The sequence below is a fragment of the Entelurus aequoreus genome, linkage group LG11, assembly GCF_033978785.1.
Source record: "Entelurus aequoreus isolate RoL-2023_Sb linkage group LG11, RoL_Eaeq_v1.1, whole genome shotgun sequence".
Classification (NCBI taxonomy): domain Eukaryota; kingdom Metazoa; phylum Chordata; class Actinopteri; order Syngnathiformes; family Syngnathidae; genus Entelurus; species Entelurus aequoreus.
The window spans coordinates 38,147,285-38,170,144 of NC_084741.1; the positions used below are offsets into that span (position 1 = coordinate 38,147,285).

The 22,860-nt window shown below is 39.2% G+C and overlaps 2 protein-coding genes across 2 annotated transcripts; one reads left to right on the forward strand and one right to left on the reverse strand.

Annotated features, from left to right (window-relative positions):
* Nucleotides 1-27: 27 nt before the first annotated feature.
* On the forward strand, nt 28-16,133 carry lin37 (lin-37 DREAM MuvB core complex component). Its single transcript, XM_062063193.1, has 9 exons — nt 28-410; nt 581-656; nt 727-777; nt 12,607-12,636; nt 12,750-12,835; nt 13,956-14,116; nt 14,444-14,575; nt 14,666-14,739; nt 15,830-16,133. Exons 1-9 carry the CDS (start codon nt 377-379, stop codon nt 15,915-15,917), a joined length of 732 nt encoding a protein of 243 aa, XP_061919177.1. The 5' UTR covers nt 28-376; the 3' UTR covers nt 15,918-16,133.
* Nucleotides 16,134-17,141: 1,008 nt separating this feature from the next.
* On the reverse strand, nt 17,142-22,022 carry LOC133660077 (chymotrypsin-like protease CTRL-1). The gene is made up of 7 exons (XM_062063192.1): nt 21,872-22,022; nt 21,630-21,733; nt 21,476-21,555; nt 19,477-19,558; nt 19,122-19,302; nt 18,890-19,020; nt 17,142-17,479 (listed from the first exon to the last, which is right to left on the reverse strand). The coding sequence occupies exons 1-7, from the start codon at nt 21,915-21,917 to the stop codon at nt 17,318-17,320; spliced, it is 786 nt and encodes a 261-aa protein (XP_061919176.1). The 5' UTR covers nt 21,918-22,022; the 3' UTR covers nt 17,142-17,317.
* Nucleotides 22,023-22,860: the final 838 nt, after the last annotated feature.

Consider the following 22,860-nt stretch of genomic DNA (forward strand, 5'->3'; position numbering starts at 1 on the left):
TCCAATCACAGAGAGTGTTGTTGTTTCCAAAGAACCAATAGGCAAATAGAAAAAAGGCAGCGCGCGGAAGAGGAAAGTCTGCCGAGTGCTATGGCTAACATGCTAAGTCTTATGAACGTCAGTGATTCAGTTATTGAATAAAACCACAACTGTAGTTTGTATTTTTTAATGCATTGTATGGAACAGGCGGGGGCTTCTGTAGCATTAGGTGACGTCGGGATAGTGTTGTGTAGCAAAATCGTCGTCGTACATTGAAGCTAACATTGTGACTTGCTAGCTGCTTTGAAAGGGGCCACTTTTTGTTAAGCAGCAGCGGATCCGAACGTCTGGCTTGTCGCCTTATAAATTGGTTAGCTTAGCGTGCATTAATAATATTATGCATCACGTCAAGATCAAGACCGAACGGCCAGGTAAGACGTGGTGTAGTATTACATTTTATTGCTTCGGTATGTGTTACTTCTGTTGTACCCGGAGGACGATACACATGCAGATTTGGCCACAACCTCCTATTTTACTAGTATAGTTGCCGTTTCGGAAACCTGCACGTTTTATATTTGGTTTAAACTTATTTTCCTTGTAGATGCGGACGGGACCGCTGCTCGCAGCCGACTGGATGACATTTTAAAGGGACTTGTGGAGAAGGCTGAAAACAAAAGGTTTTTACCGGGGAAGTTAAATTATACAAAGTACTTTCTATACGAACTAACTCAAATACATTTTGACCAGGGATCAAAATGACAACGACTCTGGAAAAATATCGGTGGACACAATTACCAAGTAAGTACAAAGTAAGTAAGAATGTTAATGACAGTAACGAATTGCTGGTTTGCAACCACGTGACCTATTGGCACTTCCGGGTGTCAGGCTGGTCTAGTGCAGTGTTTTTCAACCACTGTGCCGGGGCACACTAGTGTGCCGTGAGGTATTGTCTGCTGTGCCGTGGAACATTTTGCAACTTTACCTAATTGGTCCCAAAAAATATTTTTTTGCAAATCAATAATTATAATCTGCAAATAATGTGCCGTTAACGTCTGTGCTGTATAGAGCTCGGCAGGTTAACCATGTAATACTCCACGTCAGTAAGTGGCAGCAGGTAGTTCATGTCGGAACGTGTCGAGGATGGTTTGTCGTGATCACAATGTGCAGAGCACATCGGCGTGCAGGTAAAATGGTATACAATGGTTAAACCAAAAATGAACAAAAGGGAGAGGAAAAGGCACTGAAGCTTAGGGATGGCTATGCAAAACGAAAGCAAAACTGAACTTGCGCCGAGGTAAACAAAAACAGAATGCTGGACGACAGCAAAGACTTACAGCGTGTGGAGCGGAGATGGCGTCCACAAAGTACATCCGTACATGACATGACAATCAACAATGTCCCCCCAAAGTAGGATAGTGTACGCACAACTTAAAATAGTCTCGATTGCCAACACAAAGCAGGTCAGGCAATAGCACTCAAAGGAAGGCGTGAAGTTGCGACAGGAAAACAATCAACAAAACAGGAAGGAAAGGTCACCAAAATAACAGCGCAAGACAGGAACTAAAGCACTACACACAGGAAAACAACAACAGACTCAAAATAAGGCACAACGACCTGGTGGAGTTTCATTTTTGAACCTTTTCTGCTGGTGGTGTGCCTCCGTATTTTCTTTATTAAAAAAATGTGCCTTGGCTCAAAAGGTTGAAAAACACTGGTCTAGAGCAGTGTTTTTCAACCACGGTGCCGTGAGATACAGTCTGGTGTGCCGTGGGAGATTATGTAATTTCACCTATTTGGGGTCAAACATTTTTTGCAAACCAGTAATTACCGTAGTCTGCAAATATTTTGCCGTTGTTGAGTGTCGGTGCTGTCTAGAGCTCGGCAGAGTAACCGTGTAATACTCTTCTATATCAGTAGGTGGCAGCCGGTAGCTAATTGTGTTGTAGACGACGAGGATTTGTCGTCGTATCTAATGCTTAAACCAAAAATAAACAAAAAGTGAGTGCCCCTAAGAAAAGGCATTGAAGCTTAGGGAAGGCTATGCAGAACGAAACTAAAACCTAACTGGCCATAAAGTAAACAAAAACAGAATGCTGGACGACAGCAAAGACTTACTGTGGAGCAAAGACGGCGTCCACAAAGTACATCCGAACATGACATGACAATCAACAATGTCTCCACAAAGAAGGATAGCAACAACTTAAATATTATTGATTACTAAAACATGGAGACTGTTACAGGAAAACACCAACAAAACAGGAAAAGCAACCAAAATAGGAGCGCAAGACAAGGACTAAAACACTACACACAGGAAAACAGCAAAAAACTCAAAATAAGTCATGGTGTGATGTGACAGGTCGTGACAGTACACCTACTTTGAGTCAAGAGCTATAGTGATGCATGGTTGATTATGGTTTAAAGTCGTATCCAACAATTGCAACAACGACTTTTTACTGTCAACTGAGTTTCGTTTTTTTAATGATTTCTGCTGGTGGTGTGCGTCCGGATTTTTTCAATAGAAAAAAATGTGCCTTGGCTCAAAAAAGGTTGAAAAACACTGGTCTAGAGTCCCATTAAAGCCTAGTATATAGTTGGTATCACGACAAGTGACTTCTTCCCGGAAGTGAAAACCAGTGGTGGTTGACCAAGCTAAGATGGCTGTTGTACAGCAAGCAGCGTGCGGAGTACTCAAGGGGCCTATATCTTCCTGCAAAAAGCAGATATGAGCAAAAAAATCAAACCATGCAATGGAGTTATTAAGTCGGACGCGTTCCCAGGCACATCAAACAATTGTGTTCCAGACGCCATTCCACACAACAAAACAGATGGAAATTTGGAGCATGGAGGTCTACAACTTCTTTATGTGTGGTTGGGTAAAGGAAGTTAGTATCAAGACTCTCCGGATAAACATGCATTGTTTTTGGTCGATTAAGGTGCATTTAAGGTACCAGTAGAGTGGGGAAACAAGTTGCTTCTATATTGAAGCTATTATCATATATATCTGATTTATGATACCAAAAGATGTCCATAGTTTGCGAATGAATAGATATGATCAAAATAGTATCAATCCCATGGAGATTCCCAAGCCATTTTGAGAGGTAATGAGGAAGCCAGACACTTCCTCGTATAACATAGTAGTAGGGACCGCAGAAACCTTCCCCACCAAAAACAATGCAAATCGTGCAGACTTTGTGAGAGCCAACAACGATTACTTTGGGAAAAATTATGATCTATAACCTTATACTGTTCCCTTTGTTTTGTATTGTTTTTATACAACATTTTTAATCAACCCAACAAAACAACACACAATAATACAATTCCAAACCAAACCCGGCATATATATATATATATATATATATATATATATATATATATATATATATATATATATATATATATATATATATATATATATATATATATATATATATATATATTTATGTATATATATATATATATATATATATATATATATATATATATATATATATATATATATATATATATATATATATATATATTTATGTATATATATATATATATATATATGTATATATATGTATTGTTGCGTTGACCAGTCAGTCAACTTAAAAGGGGCGGGGTAAGTGTGGGAAAAGGGACGTCCAGCGGAAGAAGCAACACAGTCACCCAGGTTTTGGCATCCACCTGAGCCACCCGCTCCTAAGGTCAAAGTTACCAGGCCTTCGGTGGTGATGTCATTAGCACGCACAGATGTGAGCCTTTGAAACACCACCGAGGTGGGGTGGTACTTTAGGTGCTACAGAGGGTGTAGAGGTAGTTAACGCCCTCTCAAGGACATTAATTTTAATAATTCCTTTAGCATCTGTATCAGTCAGGTCAAGCCCCAAAACAACATAAAAGGGACGATGGGCACAACTTACCAGAGTATGTTGTCTGCATCCGACACCAATGGTTCAGGGTTGAGTCGTAACAAATATAGAGGTTATTACCACGGTAATAGCTATTGTGTCCCCCGTAATTAATCACACTGCACAGGTCAAAAATAAGTCTTGCTATCCCCTTTGACCCAGTCTATTTAAAGTCCGCTGTATGTTCTTAGACACTTGTCAGTCACTGTCGTCAGGAAGGATGAACTGAGACACAAAGACAGTAGAACACGCCCAAGCACCAGTCCGTCAGGGAACACTAGTCGGGTGTAACATCCTGCCTTTCGTATATCAATATCAGAGTAATTTAAGTAACAAAACGGGGATAAACATCAAACTTTTCACTTAATGTAACGACACAGATATTTATGCTGCAAACAAGCAAGAAAAACTAAGAAACATTTAGCATACTGGATTGGTCTCACACAAGGATATACAATATAGAAGTTGAAAAGAGTAATGTAGGTAGAAAATCTCTCTCGTCTCCTGGGCTGAGGGGCAGATGTTGTGGCGATGTCAGCAATGACATCCCCTGATGATCTGTCAGGTTCTTCAGCTGTAGTGCAGAGGGAGAGGTGGTACCAGGTGTCCCCTCCACCAGCCAGTCGAAGGGCGTGGGACGTCCGTTCCACGACCTTGAAGGGACCAGTCCACCTGAGCTCTGTCCACTTGCGTTTGATGACCTTGATCTTGACCCTCTCAGCGGGCGGAAGGGAATCTGTACAGAAGAACTGGCACACAAATTCTGCAATTTTTTGTGTAAAATACCATTTTGGTTTTACGCTGAGTCCTCCTTCCATGGGGGGCTGCTGGTCCTGTGAATGGCTGACCTGTATGCAGCTCATAGGGTGAAAAACTCAAAGGGCGGTAAAACAGTTTTATTCACGGACCTTCGAATGATCATTAACACTAATTGCAACATGTCAATTCAATTAAATTTGGTCTGTGCACAGATTTTAGCCAATTAGTTTTTGATCTTCTGGTCCATCCTTTCAACCTTACCTTGGGACTCAGGATGGTACCCCAAACCTGTGTTCTAGTCCGAAAGCCTTTTCGACCAAGGCTAAGTGAGTATTTTTTTTAAATGGTTGCCGTTGTCTGACCTAATCTTTTTGGGGAAACCATGTCGGGGTACTAGGTCATTCACAAGTCATTTAATTACTGATATTGCATCCTCTTTTGAGGTTGTTGTTGATTCCGGCCAACCACTGTGATTGTCAACACAAGTCAGTACGTACCTTTTCCCTTGTACCGTATTGATCATATCAGTGAAATCAAAGACTATACATGGTTCACCCTCACCTCCTCCATATTCTAAATTTGATCTATTACACTACTATCGATGTGTAAAATCGTTATTTTCAAATTAAAATTAGTTATAACTTCTTACCCACGGTAAAAACGTTAAAACTATGGAATGTGTCAGAGTCGGATGATTGTCGATTTTGTTCCAAGGAGTCTGTATCCACCCTCACTCACCCCCTTCTGTTTCTGAAAAAAGGACTGTGTTAGTCATACTATCACTTTCAGAAACATCTAAGAAAAAGGTCAGCTAATAGTCAAGTAGCGGAGGACAGGTCATGTTTGAGGTCAATGATTGTCTCTTTAGCCTCTATGGTCCACTGGGGGGTGTTGTTAGGGTAGGGGACCCCTTAGCAATATCACAATTAACTCAAACTCAACTAAACCCTAGCTTTTATGTAACTTATTCAATATGGTGAAAGTAACAAATATGCTTATATTTATATTGTCACAAATACTAGAAAAATGTGGCGAATGCTTTAGCAATAGTATTTTGAAATTTTACCACACCTGGTGGCCCCAATAATTCATTAAGTCAAGCTCATGTTGTAGAAAGTTGAATGATGCAGACACGTTTGTTACTGAATACTTTCTATCAGACTTCTGTCTTGACGACTATGTGTATGTAATGAGCAACTATAATTATTTGATATGCTTAAATGTGTAATGTGTCGTTTTAGCTCAGCTGTTGTGTAGCTGCTAGCTCCTCGTAGCCTACAGGTGTCTAAAGTGCAGCCCATAGTAATGTGTTTAACATCACTATGGGCTAAACCTAATATTTTGAAAATGTGGTATTTGGGTGTCGGTGTAATGTTTGGCAGCTACGCCGTGTCTTATCATTGAACCTAAGTTCTTTGGTTTTGTAGGCGAGACAGAGAGCAAGGGAACAATGTGGGACACTATTGTGTCCATCTTATACCATGCTAGCTGTTGCAAAGATAGGTCAACATGAGCAGCCACACCTTGAGTTCCAACATATATAAATAATCATAACATATGGCGACTCGGGTGGCAGAACACACGGAAGCATCTCAGTCAGTCAGGGTTTTCACCGTTAGAGCAGTTGGATGTCAGCGATTCCTGTTGTTTCAGGCTGTGGTATGAGCTCATGGAGTAGTCTTGGTAGTGGTGTCGCAGCTGGGTGGTTCAGCCGTCAGGTAACACCAGGAATGTTCCTTCTTTGCGATTTGAATGTCAGGGTACAGTCTGTAAAGGAGGTCCAGCAATCTGAACTGGAAGTGGTTTGGTGACAGGTAACCTTCTTGTGACCCCAGGAAAGCCTTCGACCTTTAAAGAGGAAGCACACAGTTTTTTTGGTACCTCTGCATTCAGAATCGAATGGGTGGCTGATAAAATTGTCCGTTGACACTCATGTCCAGCAGGGGTCCTGTCGGTACTTCCTGTTGCGGCTCCTGATGTGGGCGTCCTCTTACACGCCTTCGTGTTCGTTTGTTGGCACGACGGAACCTTTCCTGTTCGGAAATGTTCGGACAGTCACGACTCCAATGACCAGGCTGGTCACAGCCGAAACAGTGTCTACCCCAGACCGGCTTTGAAGCATCGTGTTGTCCACCACCCGAGTCCAACCGCACGTCTGTTGAGGATTCTTTCCTCCACCTGTTGGAACTCAAAAGCAAGGTCACCCACTGCTGAATATACCCTAGCTGATCTTTGACCTTTTGGTTCTTTTAACCTTTTATCTTCAGCGATCTGTAATTTAAGTAGTCGTTTCCTTGTTGCTCTGTCATTAGCCCTATTTTGCATGGGATGAATAAAATGTCCTGCCATATATTGTTTTTGGGACCGTGTATATCAGGGTTAACTTTGTCCAAAGTGTTTGGCCAAAGGTTCCCTCCCGGAGGTACAGGTGGGAAAGCAAGTTCAACAATGGCTTGCATGTATGCATCGGCAAGAGTCTTATATTGTAGTATGTCCGAAGTGTTAATGTCATGTGTCAAAAATGTCTGCCGGAGAAAATGGTCAGACGTGTACAAGGGGTTAATTTTCGGAGGCAGGATTAATTTTAGAGGGGGCGTGTTAATACCTCCTTCTCTTGTCACTGGACTAGGGGGCGGTGTCCTAGTCAAAGTCTGGGCGGGTCGTTTGAATTGTCTTGCGCATGCGCGGCAGACAAAAAACCAATCAGTTCATTCTGTCATTAATCATCGTTTCTTTTGCTGCATTTCGTTTTTCCACGTAATCCCCGTTTACTTTTATCATACGCCAAACTCTTAAATTATCTCCCTGCGCGCACACACACACACACACACACACGAGCACGCGTAAGCACTCCCGCACATACACACCCACACACTCAGCAGCACACACACACACGAGCACGCGTAAGCACTCCCGCACACACACGCTCACACTCAGCAGCACACTCTCTGCGTTTCACTTTACCATAAAACTTCCAGTTACTTTTTTTTTTTTTTTAATTTTATTTTACCAGACGTTTGAGTTCACGACTTTTCGAGTATTGTAAACTCCCTCTTAACCCTTTCAAGGAACGTTCTCCTGTTTTTTCCTTTTTTTTTTTTCAGTTCTTTTTTGTCTCGCCCCGCGGCCTCCATTGTCACCAAAAGCACCTTCAATTGATCATTGAACGGCAGCCAATCATCACATTTTGCCCCGCCGCCATCACATTTCTGTTTGTCACACTCCAAGGCCACTGTGTCTATTTCTTTACGTTTTAGTGTCTTATCACACTGGGATCTTTCAACCCGTTTCCTTACGTTTCAGTGTCTTATCTCACTGGGATCTATCAACCCGCTTCCTTACGTTTCAGTGTCTTATCTCACTGGGATCTATCAACCCGCTTCCTTACGTTTCAGTGTCTTATCTCACTGGGATCTATCAACCCGCTTCCTTACGTTTCAGTGTCTTATCTCACTGGGATCTATCAACCCGTTGCTCTTTTAGGCGGCGACCAACTACCCAGGGTGAGCCACACCCAACTATTAGTTCACTCGTCAATGAAACTGCCCGTCACGGTAATCGAGACACAATGGCCTGAGTTGACCACTTATTTACAATTTTAATGCAATGGCAGGCTCGGCAAAAATGCAATCAATCTATCAAAATCACCAATCTGTGCCTGGGATTAAAAAACAGTGTTTGACTTACAGACTTCAGGACAGACTCCTAACGCAGATTTTATCTAAAAAGAAAGGTTCTGCTTACCTTGAATTGGCCAATTGAGTCTGTCCAGAAGATTGCAAGAAGTCATCAATCAACAGCGTGCCATCTCGGACGAAGCCCCCAAATTGTTGCGTTGACCAGCATTCCTCCAAAGGGGAATTCAAATTGCTAGTCTCTCCCAGATTCTTTTTATGGCAATACGCTGATGTTTATATTCAATCTCCAGGCAATAGTTGGTATTTTGTAGTTTATTCTCAAAGCTTAGAGGACAAACCTGAGACCAACCCAGCACCCAAGCGTTCCATAGCCCGGTCCAGATCGGTCTACCAAAACTCCGGAACTCCTGTCTACTTCCTCCTTCTCCTGTCCCCCCCCCACCTGCTGTTTAGACTACTCCGAGTTATCTCTACTCTGACACATTCCAATCTAGAAGTCCAACACCTTACTATGAGACTCAAAAGAAGGAAGAATACTAGCTATTCTTTATATGACTATAGGAGTTTAGAAAGAAGTAACACTTAAATATGGATATGCTTCCAACAGTATATATATTTAAATGAACAATAGTGTCACAGTGGCTTACACATTTTCATTATCATGAGGGAACTCTCCTGAAGGAATCAATATCAATAAAGTACTATCTATCTATCTATCTATCTGGCCTGGCACACAACATCATGGCTTGACTACTGTGTCAGTACAACTGACGCACACGCCACTATACGTTCTATGGAGATTGTGTATGAGGCCTCTATGAGCGACCATATTCCATTCATATTAGATATTAAGTTGGACAGTCTCCCTGAGTTGACCCAGGAAGTTAATAGCCTGAGGGCCAAACTAGACTGGTCTAAACTCACAGATGAGGAAGTGCTGTTTTATTACAGGAGAACTGATGCTCTTTTAAATAATATGTCTCTTCCACTTGATGAAATTTTTTGTACTAATCTTAACTGTAATGATATTAATCATATAAAATCCCTTTGTGTAATGTATGACTATATTGTCAAAATCCTGTGTGAAGCTAGCAGTTCTTATGATACATGCACGAACAGGAAATCCAGTGGGAAGCCAGGCTGGAATAAACATGTTCGAGTGCATTACACTGCGGCTAAGGAAGCTTTCAGTGAATGGGTTCTGGCTGGCAGACCTAGACTAGGTCCAGTACTAGATCGTAAGAAGCTAACACATTCTAGGTACAAATCTGTCATTCGAAATGAACACACTATGAGAGCTGACTCATTGGCTGAGAAACTCCTTAACTGCAATATCAGTGGATTCTGGAAAGAGGTGAAAACATTGAACCGAGGCAGTATGCCTCTGCCATGCACAATTGAGGGTGTAGCTGGAGCTGATAACATATCCCAGCTAGCTGATAATAAAGCCAGTGGCCCTGATCATATAACTGCAGAACACCTGAAACATGCAAGCCCCAGAGTAGCGGTCCTGCTTTCCATCCGTTTTACAGGCCTGATGTCACACGGGCTGCTGCCTGACTCCATGATGGCTGTCACTCTGGTGCCGGTCATCAAGGACAAGGCAGGTAAGGTGGGAAGCATGGAGAATTACAGGCCTATTGCACTTGCAAGCATAATTTCTAAAGTTATAGAGAGAATTTTATTAGACAGCTTAAGCGTTTTTCTTACCACTGCTGACAATCAGTTTGGTTTTAAAACTAAGCATGGTACTGACCTTTGTATCTATGCATTAAAAGAAGTTATTTATATGTATAAAGGAAAGAACTCCTCAGTTTTAGTTGGCTATATTGACGCATCGAAAGCCTTTGATAGAGTCAACCATAAGACACTGTTTTTAAAACTGAAAGAGAGGGGGGGCGTGCCTGATAGTATAATCAGAATTCTGTCATATTGGTATGCTAATCAGAGCATGCAGATCAGATGGGGCGGTAAATGCTCAGCAACATTTAAGGTTGGGAACGGGGTACGCCAGGGGGGAATTCTCTCCCCTGCCCTCTGCAATCTGTATATGAATGACCTATCTGTACAGCTCAATACATGTAGAACCGGATGTGTACTTGGTAATACTGTGGTCAATCATTTTATGTATGCGGATGATTTAGCCATCCTTTTTGATTGATTGATTGAGACTTTTATTAGTAGGTTGCACAGTGAAGTACATATTCCGTACAATTGACCACTAAATGGTAACACCCGAATAAGTTTTTCAACTTGTTTAAGTCGGGGTCCACTTAAATTGATTCATGATACAGATATATACTATCATATATACTATCATCATAATACAGTCATCACACAAGATAATCACATTGAATTATTTACATTATTTACAATCAGGGGTGTGGAGGGGGGTGGGGGGGGTGGGGAGGGGGGATATGGACATCAAGTAGTGGACATAGAGAGAGAGAGAGAGAGAGAGAGAGAGATCAGAAGGCATAAGAAAGAGAAAAAGTATCTGCATTTGATTGTTTACATTTGATTATTAGCAATCCGGGGAGGGTGTTAGTTTAGGGTTGTAGCTGCCTGGAGGTGAACTTTTATTGTCTCCTAGCAGTGCTGGCTTCCAACAGCTGCTGAATATATGTATAGATTATGGTTTAAAATATGATGTGAAATATAATGCCAAAAAGAGTGTCATCATGATATGTAGAACAAGAGAGGACAAGGACCTCTCTTTTCCTTCATTCTATCTGTCAGGACAGGCGCTGAGTGTGTGTGATAAAACTAAGTATCTGGGGCACATCATTACTGATAAATTGGGTGATGATGATGACCTATACAGACAGCGGCGTATGCTGTATTCCCAAGCCAACATGCTGAGAAAGACATTTTAATATTGTACATATGATGTAAAGATAAACTTATTCAGAGCCTATTGCACTCCTGTATACTGCCCCCCTGTGGGTAAAGTATAAGCAGAAAAGCATACAGAAACTGCAGGTTGCTTATAATGACTGTATGAGGCTTCTCCTGGGAATTCCAAGAAGCTCCAGTGCAAGCCAGATGTTTGTTAGTTGCTACGCAACATTATGTATAAGTTTATGTGTAGGGTATTTGAGTCTGAAAATGACATAATCTCTGTGATAATGAACTCTGGCCGCAGTTCTGTTAAGTACTCATCTGGACTGTGGAATCATTGGCACACACGTTTGTATGTCAGAAACTGACATTTGGGTTTTATGTTTTTATTGTTTTTATGTTTTATTGTTTTGTTTTGTTTTTAATGTATGTTTTATTGTTTTGTTTTTAATGTATTATATTTTGTTTTTATGTTTAAATGGATCTTAAGGTCTGCAATAAAGATTGATGATGATGATGATATCTATCTATCTACACTTGCATTACATCGCATAATTTGACAACACATTGTGTCCAATATTTACCACAAGGATAAAAATAAGTCATATTTTAGGTTCCATCCATTTGTTTAATATAACCATTTTGTTATGATGCATATTGAAGGAAATGCATTTTTATTCTTTAATTACACGTTATTAAATTGATGCAGATCACCAAGAATGCAAGTTTGCATTGTCATTGAGATGTTTATATATTGTAATGTGATTGCTTCTCTTGTTGTTTTCAATCATAACTCTTTTATTCTCTGACAACAAGAGTTTCCGCAGCTTCCTGACACTTCATACACAACTTGCTATCTACTGTACCAATTTTAAACAGCAGAGAAAATGTAAAATACAATATATTCAAGATCTTAAATTGACTCGGCTTATTTTTATTGCTTCTAAAGGGCTTATTGGCATTTTTCCAAATATCATTGCATGATATGTCTCTTTCTAAAACGTTTAAGTAGATCATCCATTTCCAAACATATGCATGATTTGCATTCCTAGTATGATGTTCATTTATTATTCCATAAAATCTTTTAATTAATGTTTTAATTGTATCCTGATTAAAAATTGTATCTTCCAGTTCAATGCTGTTAAAAGTCATACTTTCAGAGTAAATGCATTTCTTTACAGTGTGTTTTTAAAGAGATACAATTTAAAAATTATTTCTGGGTGTATCAACTAATTCATTGAACGGTTTAAAGGAGTTTACATGAATAATATGATGAGGTTTAGCAATACCTCTATCTTTCCACATGGTCCATTTGACCACATTTTCATAAATAATAATATTCTGATTGTACCAAAGAGGTTGATTCATGACTTTTTCTTGCAACTGTATTTTCAGTAAAAAAAATTGCTGAATCATACTAAAACCGGGGCGTATGAAAACCGAAGTACAGCAAAAGGAAGATATGTTTTTCCATTCACAACCGTTCTTTTTGTTTATAGAGAGTTGTCCCCATCATCTACTGGAAAAAGGTAAGGGTCTGCATGCTTATATCCTACAAGCTAGTTGCACTGCTGCATACACACATTATTTGTGTATCTTTCTCTGCTGCAAATTTAATTATATCTCATGTTGATATCCATAGGCCATCTGCACGACTCTCACAGCATCGGCGGAAGAAGCGAAAGGAGATAGAGGAAACCATTTCGGAGAGCAATACACACAGACAAAGTAAAATTAATGTTCTTACTTGTAGGAATGAGAATCCAAGTGTTTCAATTCCTTAGACTGATTTGCCAGTTTTGTGAACGATTCTTTATCGATTTCTGTGGGCGCGTGTGATGTCAACACGCGTGACGCCGAATGGCGGCAAAAAAGAGTTATTAACTATAAAGAATGACAACATGGCAACTTGCAATATTTGCAAAGTAAATATTACATCAAAGGGAGGAAATACTAAAATAAACATTATTTAGCACCTACAGGATGTGATGACTTAGAATTAAGTACGTTTTTTTTATCCGAGCTGAAAGAGAATCTCCAACAACATAGCACATCGTCTGTTATACAGCAGGTAACTAACTAACACTGCCTATCATGTTATAATAACCTGCTATTATTAACTGTAAATGTGAAATTAATGCTTCTCATGCATTACATGACGAGACAGCATCTGGCTGGCTGGGAGGCTGCACACCTTCTCCCTGTCTGAAAGGTGTTCTCCACAGCTGGAGACACCATAATTAGCCAGAAAGATTTTGTATCCTTCCTAAAAAAGAAGATATGCTTATTTTCTGTGAAGTAATTGTTCTTAGTTGATGGTTGCAGAATTGCACAATGCAGAGTTCAATTGGACTTGACTTGTATTCGTCACTGGCTAATGTAGTTTTATGCTCTTTTGAGTGGTCAGCTCCTATATTCTTTAAACAGATAAATGTATTTTCTATTAGAAAAAAAGTCAACATGTATTACTGAACATTATTGTGTGATTGCCACAGAGTACTTTGTTGTGCAGTGTTTCTGTTTATTTCTACAGTAGAATGTTTCATAGTTATTTAATTTTCAAAACAAATTTTTTTTTTATGGCAACCCCCTGTCATCTCTTCAAGGAGCCCAATGCTTTGGGCCTCGTAAGAACTCATTGTTGTGTTTGTACACTTGTGTTTCTTCTAAACTAAACAAAGTTGATGATAATCAACCGGTTCATTTGACTATTTCTTTAAAATCATAAACGATACAAGAATTGAAAATGAAATCGGAATCGTAAAAATCTGATCAATTCCCATCCCTGCTTGCCTTCTTTTAAAATATTTTTTTAGCATGAATAACTTTCCCTCTTTCTTTTATCCAGATGCTTACATTATCAAATTGTTCGATCGAAGTGTGGACTTGGCTCAGTTCAACCCCAGCTCCCCTCTTTATCCTATTTGTCGTGCCTGGATGAGAAATAACCCCGCAGTCCGAGAGCCCGGTGAAGGATACCCGAGATCTCCAGTCATTCTCGAGGAAGAGGTGAGTGAGGTCACTCGCTTATGTGAAATAACTGTGTTTCAATTTTTACTATTCTACTAAGTGGTTCCACCTGTCCAGCATCTTCTTGCAACCCACCAGTGCCACAATTCGGATTGCAGTCCTGTGGAAAAAAATGGTCACTTTAAAATATGACAGTGCAGAATATTAGTCAGGTTTAATGATGGACACAGTGTAACCCTCAAATAGAGTATTTCATTTTAGTATGTTTTATATGGTAGAAATTGTTGTTCAATCTAAATTAAGCAGAGACAACTGGACATTTTAGCCGTTCAACAGTATGACTAAATGTAACTTTTGTACTTGCAGGTTCCAGACATGATCAATGGCAAAGAACAAAATGTATACAGACTCCCTCCTCCAACAGCGTGTGCCGTCAGCACGTCTGGTGAACCTGTCAATCTCAGGATTCCACCTACCGAAAAGCCTTCAGTCACCAAGGTTTTTTTTATATATTTTGGCACATGGAAATTCATATAATTCTTCATGTACGCGCGCTAGCAATTATTAACATGTTCTCCATTTTTGCAGTTAACGGATTCCATGCCTGCATCAGATTCCATCATTAGTGACCACATGGAGCGTTGGAAAAAGATCAGACAAAAGTAAAGCTACAAAAATAAAGACTCCATTAGTTAATCAATACCCAAGTAGGGATGGGTACCTGAAACATTTAAAAATGAGCTGATTATGAATACTGTGCTGTTATATCTTGTCTAAATCGCTTGTGCCTCAGTGAGAAGCTCCTAGGTTCGATTCCTTCTGTGTAGTTTGCATGTTCTCCCCTTAACTGCATGGGTTCTCTCCGGGTACTCCGGCTTCCTCCCACCTCCAAAGACATTCACCTAGGTATAGGTTGATTGACAACACTAATCTGATTTTGAAATGTTGTCTATCTGTGTTGGCTCTGCAATGAGGTAGCGACTGCCTTCCTTCCGCCCAAGTGGAGCTGGGATGGATTTCAGTCCGCCCGCGACCCAGAGAGGGATAAGCGGTAGAAGATGGATGGATGCATATATAGTAGACTTTGCAAGCAGTTACAATTCCTAGACCTTAGATAGCAGTAGTGTGTAGGCTATGGTGTGGTGCCTAGCTGGGAGTAGTCTTTGCTATAAAACTTAGTGTGCCATTTGTGTCTTATGTTGCACCCGAAAAGTATTTATACTGTAAGTATTGTACTTATTAAACACTTGCTGTTTGTTTGTAACGGGCATCTTAGTTGTAGTTTTCATTGCCCAATTTGGTGGTGTTGAAATTGCCATGTAAAGCTAATTTTGGAAAAGTGTGGTTCTTTTTTAGGTTTGAGCATTTTCTATCAGTCATACTTGTATTGAAAACTGCTACATTACCAAAAGGCAGTTTGGCTGAGTTTGCTCTGAGTGCTGCGTAAATTATTGTTTCTTCGCCTGTATGAGCCGATGTTTAATCTGTAATGGGACGTGACATAATGTGCTGCTATGTTATCAGAATTGGTGTCATTGGATTTTACGTGAATCGATACCCGGTAGTACCGCCAGAATTCTGTCAGTGCCTAAAAAAAGTACCAAATTTGTTACCCATCCCTACACCCCAGTGTTAAAATGTGTGATGATGCTGAACATAAGCTACACTTGATGGTAAAGAGGTGTTTCCTCTTCATATAAACCTGCATTTATTGTGTCCAACTTTAAAATGACACCTTTTTGTTTGTTTTAGATGGAAGGAATGCTCCAACAAAAACCAGTTGCGTTACAGCGAGAGCATCAAGATCCTGAAGGAGATGAAGGAGCTCTATGATCACTAGTTTACAATGCTGCAAGTCCTCACTAGCATGGACACTATCGAGTGTTAAATTAAACTTTTATCCTCATTTATGCAGAACAATAGAACCTTAAGCCTTAAATAGACCATATTTTCTATGCTAGACAGCAATTTCCTCAGTGGGGGATATTTGGTGTGGAACAGTTTGCATTTGAATACATAAAATTGTTAATTGTTGACAATTTCCTGGTCACTGAGTGTTATGTTATGGTTTAACTTCCATATGCATTCAAATCAAAATGTCCCCTGAATGTTAATCAAACATTGTATTTGCTTCTAAAACCACATGCTTTAAATATACAGAAACTACCAATCCAAAAAAGAGGTACTTACAAGCTTATTGCACTAAAGTGATACATTTAGCAATCATTTTTTTCAGTAAATCTTAATTGATAATAGTATAGAAATACATGTTAAATATACTCAGCCATTATTGAGTTAAACACTGGAGAGAAGTGAGTTGCAAGATAATTGTGTTTGCCAACAGTCAAATGTGGCGGTCTAGCGTGCAGGGCTGCTGCCTGATTTGGGAATGAGGACATGATCCTCTCCTTTGGAAATTGGGCTGCATGGTAGATATCCAACATAATAAAGAACCCAAATACAAGATGACAAGTGTCTTGCTGAGGAAACTGAAGATGGTGGAGTGGACAAGTATGTTTCTATCCCTGAAACAAATTGAATAAGGTAAATGTTCTCAACCTCTTTACTTTTTGGCTCATTAACCAGAGTTGCACGTTTCATATTCCTTTCTGCAGTTATTTGTGCAGAATATAAGGAAAATATATTTGCTCTATTACATTTATTTGCAGGTCAAATGTAGTGACTTGTTTATATCCAGCAGATGGTACCATTATGAAAGGTTGTCATTACAGCTAGTGAATGTGCCAAACCCTCACTGAGGCGTCATTTACCCATCACTAATGTTGCTCTTTGAGAATATATATTACAAATGTGGTTGCTGAAATGTGAGTGTACTCATGAAATGGTGTAGTCAGTCAGTGATATACATGTTTGGATATCTGTACACTGTTTACAGACTTAAAAGAAAATCAGTTTATCATAAAATATTAATGTGTACTTTAGGTTCTTTCTCATTGATTCTGCCAAATAGAGGTAAAGGATCAATGGACAAAAAAACGCTTTTACATGCGCATGCTGTAGTATGTCACCTCTCAATTAAACCAACAGAAATACAAGACAAGTGTGAAACTTGAAAATGTCATTTATGTGCAACAATTTGCAAATGCACAATTTCGACGTTAGTGATGAGTGACTACCATTACTGCCCGATAAAATACAATAGCTACATCTTTAAGACAAGGAGGATTTAAGAAATTAATGGAGATGCGTTGGCACTAGTTTGCAGAGATGGTTTGCAGTTTAATTTGAGGCAATGGTTTTGTCGATCCAGCTGCGCAGGTAGGACACACGGGCGTACACAGCAGGAGTGCGCACGTTGCAGTTGGAGGTACCCCAGGACACAATACCCACAAGGGACCAAGCGCCACTAGTCTGGCACACCAGGGGGCCACCGGAGTCACCCTAGAAAGGCACAAATATGATGCTTTAGTAATTTGCATTGGGACATAAAACAACCAAGCCCTCATAAGTAATTTGAAATCACTTGATAATAATGATCTTAGATTAAGGCAGAGGCATTTCTAAACAGAAAAATTGAAGGATGTGGGGGCCCAACTTTTATATGTATGATACATTAAAAATGCAAAAAAAAGCAAACAACTTTAACAGAGATATCTGAACAATCTACAAATCTATTGTGGTATACACGTCAGAGCAAATTATAGTAGCTCAATAATCAATAGTTTTTTATTTTTACAATACATTGAGAGTTGAGATGTGCTGATTCTCGTGAAAAAGTATGTAATCGCCATTGCCAATAATGAATGCATTTTAATGGCGATCACAATTGCCGATCACGTCTGGCTGACATTATATTTATTTGTAGTCACCTGGCTGACAAGTAGCTAGCAGCTAATTGTGTGTGGAGTCGGTCCTCAGTCTAAGCTAATAATAATCACTTCCATTATAGTAAATAAACCTGATTTTATTTATATCTTGAGTATCATTGTCAAGTAGCATTAACACTGAAGGACAAGGCAGAACATTTTTATACACAGAAAGAGAATAAGGAACTAGTTTAAATATTGTGTTGACATTGTTAAACTGTCAATAGCACTCACCATAAATAAATTGAAAAATGCACAGTTATTACATGTGATTGGTGTCGGTATCGCCGGTCTCACTCATGGATGATCGGAATCAGCAACATAAAACACCGATTGGAACATCCCTAATTGAGGGCCAATAAAGATGAACTGCTTAAAGAAAATGGCCCTCGAGCTGCACTTTGGACACCACTGGATTCCATCCATCCATCCATTTTCTACCGCACGCTTAATATTATAAAACAATGTATATGTGTCAAATTCATCACCAATTTTCAGAAGTAATGGTATTGTCTGGAAAAAAAGAAAAAGTACAACTTGGAGTTTGTCAGCAAATGTCACGAGACTTCAGCTCAGCAAAAGATTTCCTCCACTATTGTTTACTTTGTCTTTGGCTTTGTTCATGTTTTTTGTTCTGCCAACAAACAAAAAACAAATGATGGTGATGGCTCTGTTGGTAGAGCAGCCGTGCCAGCAACTTGAGGGTTCCTTGTTCGATCCCTGCTTGTGCCATCCTAGTCACTGCTGTTGTGTCCTTGGACAAGATACTTTACCCACCTGCTCCCAGAGCCCCCCACACTGGTTTAAATGTAACTTGGATAATGGGTTTCACTATGTAAAGCGCTTTGAGTCGCTACAGAAAAGCGCTATATAAAAATATAATTCAATTCATGGCAAAGAGGACAAGTGTGTCAATAACCACAGGACAAAATAGCGATATTTGTCACATAGGAAAGAAAATAATTAAATGGTATACTGTATGTACCTGGCAGGAGGAGACTCCAGAAGCACCAGCACAGATCATAGCATCACTGATTCTGTTGTAACCCCAGTACTGCTTGCACTGAGTTGGGGTGAGCAGAGGCAAGGAAGTCTGCTGGAGGTAACGAGGGCTCGCTGGGAACACAAAGCATTGTTTTAACTCACTACATATACTTGACTTGGCCCCTCGTGTCTTTGTATCCAATTCCACCGATTGTGTTTTTTATGAGACTTACAGGTTTGGCCGGTCCTGCCCCATCCAGTGGTGACACACTTGGTTCCATAAGGGATGTTGGTGCTGGAGCTGGCCAGGCACACTGGAGCCACGGTGCTGCTTGTCTGTACTGGGGAGGACAGCTTCAGAAGGGTGATGTCATTGTTGAAGTTCTGGGAATTGTAGTAGGGATGCGAGATGGCCTGTTTGGGAGGGGCGACAAATAAAGCGCAAGTCAGCATCTCAGTTTTGCATGAGCATCGCAATCATTCTGGACGTCAGTGAAAAAGCTCAAAGACTCAAGAATTTCAAAACTCAGTTTACAGTGGACATCAAATTAATTACTTTTTGTAACGCTGTCTCAACTCTGAACTTACCCTAGAGATGGTCTTGACCTGAATTTTCTCCATGTTGGATTGACGATCGTGCTCGCCCAGGATCACACGGTGACTTCTGGGACTGTAGAAAATACAGAATAGATTCCTTAACACATGGTCAGTTGTAGTACTGTAGTGTAGTGTGCATGATCAGAATCATGATAGTATCTAACCCAGTTTAATCATTGGGGCAGTTATGAGATGTCCCTATGAAATCTGCCTGGAAACAAGTGGCTCCACAGATTAGGACAGATCCGGTATTTTAGAACTTAATTTAAATAATTTTGTTGCTCAACATTGCTGATTCTTGTAGTATTTGTAAAAACTTTGAATTTCAGTCTAATTTATAATTTAAAAAACCCCATTCGTGCTGTGTCTCGTATGTTCGAAGTTTTATCCTTAAAATTAGGTTTTCCTTGTCTCTGTCGTTAGAAAGTAGGTAGTAGCACCACTGATAATGAGCATGCCCCCCCTGTGGGGCTGCAATGATTAGTCAACAATGTCAAGGTTTGTTATTGTTGATGCATCGCTTATTTACATTTTAATTGATATACCGCCAAGAAGTTATGTATTTGATCGTGCAATTTACTTTTTTGTACCTCTAAGCTCCACCTGCTCTTCAGGGTTAGTCAGGAGGCAGAAGAAGCTGAGTCACTGAAGATAAGATGGAAACCCAAACACTATAAAGTGTGGCAACGTTTTATTAAAAATCAGCATGCATTATCAGTGACATGTCAACTTCAAAAAGCCGAATTTGGCTTTAGCCAGCGGTAACTTAATTAAGCATTGATTATATTATTTTTGTGGTATTTATAGAACATGTAATTGTAATTCTAGCGGCTCTTTGCCGACAGAGCGGATATACAATGACGTTCTTAAGTAGCGTCTAACGTGCACGTATGTTACTTACATATTTAATTGATGAAATCTATCTTCACTAGAAATAATGTTCTACCATACACTCTAGTTTTTGGTAAATATAAGCACCTAAATGGTTAGCCAGGCTGCTAACTTTAAATATTAGGCATGGGTGGATCGATCCAAATTCCAATTCCTATAGTATATTGATTTATATTGTTTTCTAATTATTACAAAACATTTTTTGTTGTTTACAAACAGTAATGGTATCACAAACCCTATAACTACGGTACTTGGTATTGTATTGATAACCAAATGTGTAGTATTGACCAATGCTTTTAAATATAAGATATTTTCATGTTTACATTTCTACAACTTGTGGTATATATTAGCAGCTAAAGCAGGATGTTAATGTTTTGACTATGATAAAAAAAATAATGTTCATGTTTACACCTTTAATCCTTTATGTAAATAATGTCGTTAAGCTTATTAAGCTTAACTGACAGTACGGGATAACAACAAGTTTACCTATTTGTGCAATATTAGAATATATGTATATATATATATATATATACATATATATATATATATATATATATATATATATATATATATATATATATATATATTACTACTTTGTTGTAAATGACTGCATGCTACTGCAATCGTGTAATTTCTTCAATGTGGGATGAATATAAGTCTATCCTATCCTTTAAATGTGTTTGCACTGAATGTCATGTTTACTGAACATCTTGCACTTTAAGTCTTTATTCTTATTTCACTTTGGTAATACACCTTGCGTAGTAAATTAAAACCATAGGTCCTAAGTAATTTATGTTTCATTTGTTACAATTTACTAGAATAGATTTTAAAAATGAGCTAAAATCAAGTTGAGGACTCAAACATGTACGTAAGATCATATAAGAAATAATTGTTTGACTAGTCGACTTAAAATAATCGTTGCTGCCTTATTCACTTAAGTGCCTTGAGGTAATTCTATTGTGATTTGTTGCCATATAAATACAACTGACAATATGACTAGTGCTGTATAGTTTTCTTGGTATGGAGCTATTTTATTTAATGTAATTACGTACAATTAATAGAGATGAATAGAATACAGACCCAATGGAGAGTTACTTACGATACACGGCAGTGAGCAGCAGTAACCACCCAATTCTGGTTAATGAGGGATCCGCCACAGAAGTGGAATCCCCTACCATCCTAAAACCGAGATTATTTACAAATATTTATTTATTTTGATTTGGATTAGTTTAGAGTGGAGGGATGGTTGATACCTGAAGTGAGACCTGCCAAGGCCAGGACCCAGGGACAGCAGTCTCTCCATTTACAATCTTGTTGTATCCGCTGACTTTGGGGGGGATTGAAGGCCTTCCGCATCCTGACACCCAATGACACCATCAATTGAGTACAAAATACCCAATAAATAATAGTAATAATAAATAATCTATTGCCGCAGTTTGTAAATTTGCTTCCAAATCGAACTGTCCAGCAGATAAACGAGTTGCATGTGACTCACCCAGTGCAGAGGCAACAAGTGCAAAACAACTGATGAGCAACAACATGGCTATGTCCGGGCTGTGATTCACGTCCCTGAGCTTCAGCTGTGCGGGACATTGGCTTTTATAAGAGCCTGTAGCACACTGACCATGAGCCCCATATGTTCAGGTGTGATAGGTCTGGGAACACCTGCAGATAAGCACCTGAAACCGCTTCAGTCTCGGGTATGGACAACAGCATACAAGTATCAAAAATGCTGCCCTTAACACAGCCAAATAAGGATTAGTGTAAATAAATGAATGTTGAATAACTTAAAACTAGACCTCATTAAAATGTGTTACTGTATTAACAAATACATGAGACATTTGTGTTAACATTATAGCATTAAAAAAATCCAAAATAAATTTTGCACACCAGAAAAATAGTCTGACCTATTACCACCTTTATTACCATTCTAAACAGAAATGCTGCATATTGTATCTTTATTTTTGCTAAAACATCATAAAAGTATATGAAGGTACTAATGAGTAGATGCATTAAAAAAATGCTAGACTAATTACGAAATTTTACAAACCAAAAAGCAGTCTGACCCTTGACCCCTTTTGTTTATCCAACTAGGACACACAACGCTTACAGTCGTACCTCATTTTACGAGCTTAATTGTTTCTATGACAGCGCTCTTAACCCAAAACACTTGTATCTCAAATCAATGTTGCCCATTGAAGCAACAGCACAATTTTAACATGTAACATGTCTTTTAAAAACAATAACACACTTTTAGATAAGAAATATTGTATTAAAACAATACAATATATTGTACTTCAAACAAATACCGTAGTTCAATAAACTAATGTAATAATAATGTGTATCATTTACTTTGGAAAGCGGAATACTAAAATATATTATTCAAGCTGCTTCTCAGTCAAACACACCATCTGCAGCTTCTCCATATTTTCATGGATAAATGTCCGCCTTATAGATATTGTTTAGACGTCCTTGGCTGGTGTT

Excerpts from the sequence above, each read along its gene's own strand:
- lin37 (XM_062063193.1), top strand. The coding sequence starts at position 377 with ATGCATCACGTCAAGATCAAGACCGAACGGCCAG. Across the intron at positions 657-726 it reads GAGAAGGCTGAAAACAAAAG|GGATCAAAATGACAACGACT; the intron begins GTTTTTACCGGG and ends CATTTTGACCAG. Across the intron at positions 14,740-15,829 it reads TGGAAAAAGATCAGACAAAA|ATGGAAGGAATGCTCCAACA; the intron begins GTAAAGCTACAA and ends TGTTTGTTTTAG.
- LOC133660077 (XM_062063192.1), bottom strand. The coding sequence starts at position 21,917 with ATGTTGTTGCTCATCAGTTGTTTTGCACTTGTTGCCTCTGCACTGG. Across the intron at positions 19,559-21,475 it reads GCTGCTCACTGCCGTGTATC|TCCCAGAAGTCACCGTGTGA; the intron begins GTAAGTAACTCT and ends TATTTTCTACAG. Across the intron at positions 19,021-19,121 it reads GGGCAGGACCGGCCAAACCT|CGAGCCCTCGTTACCTCCAG; the intron begins GTAAGTCTCATA and ends TTGTGTTCCCAG.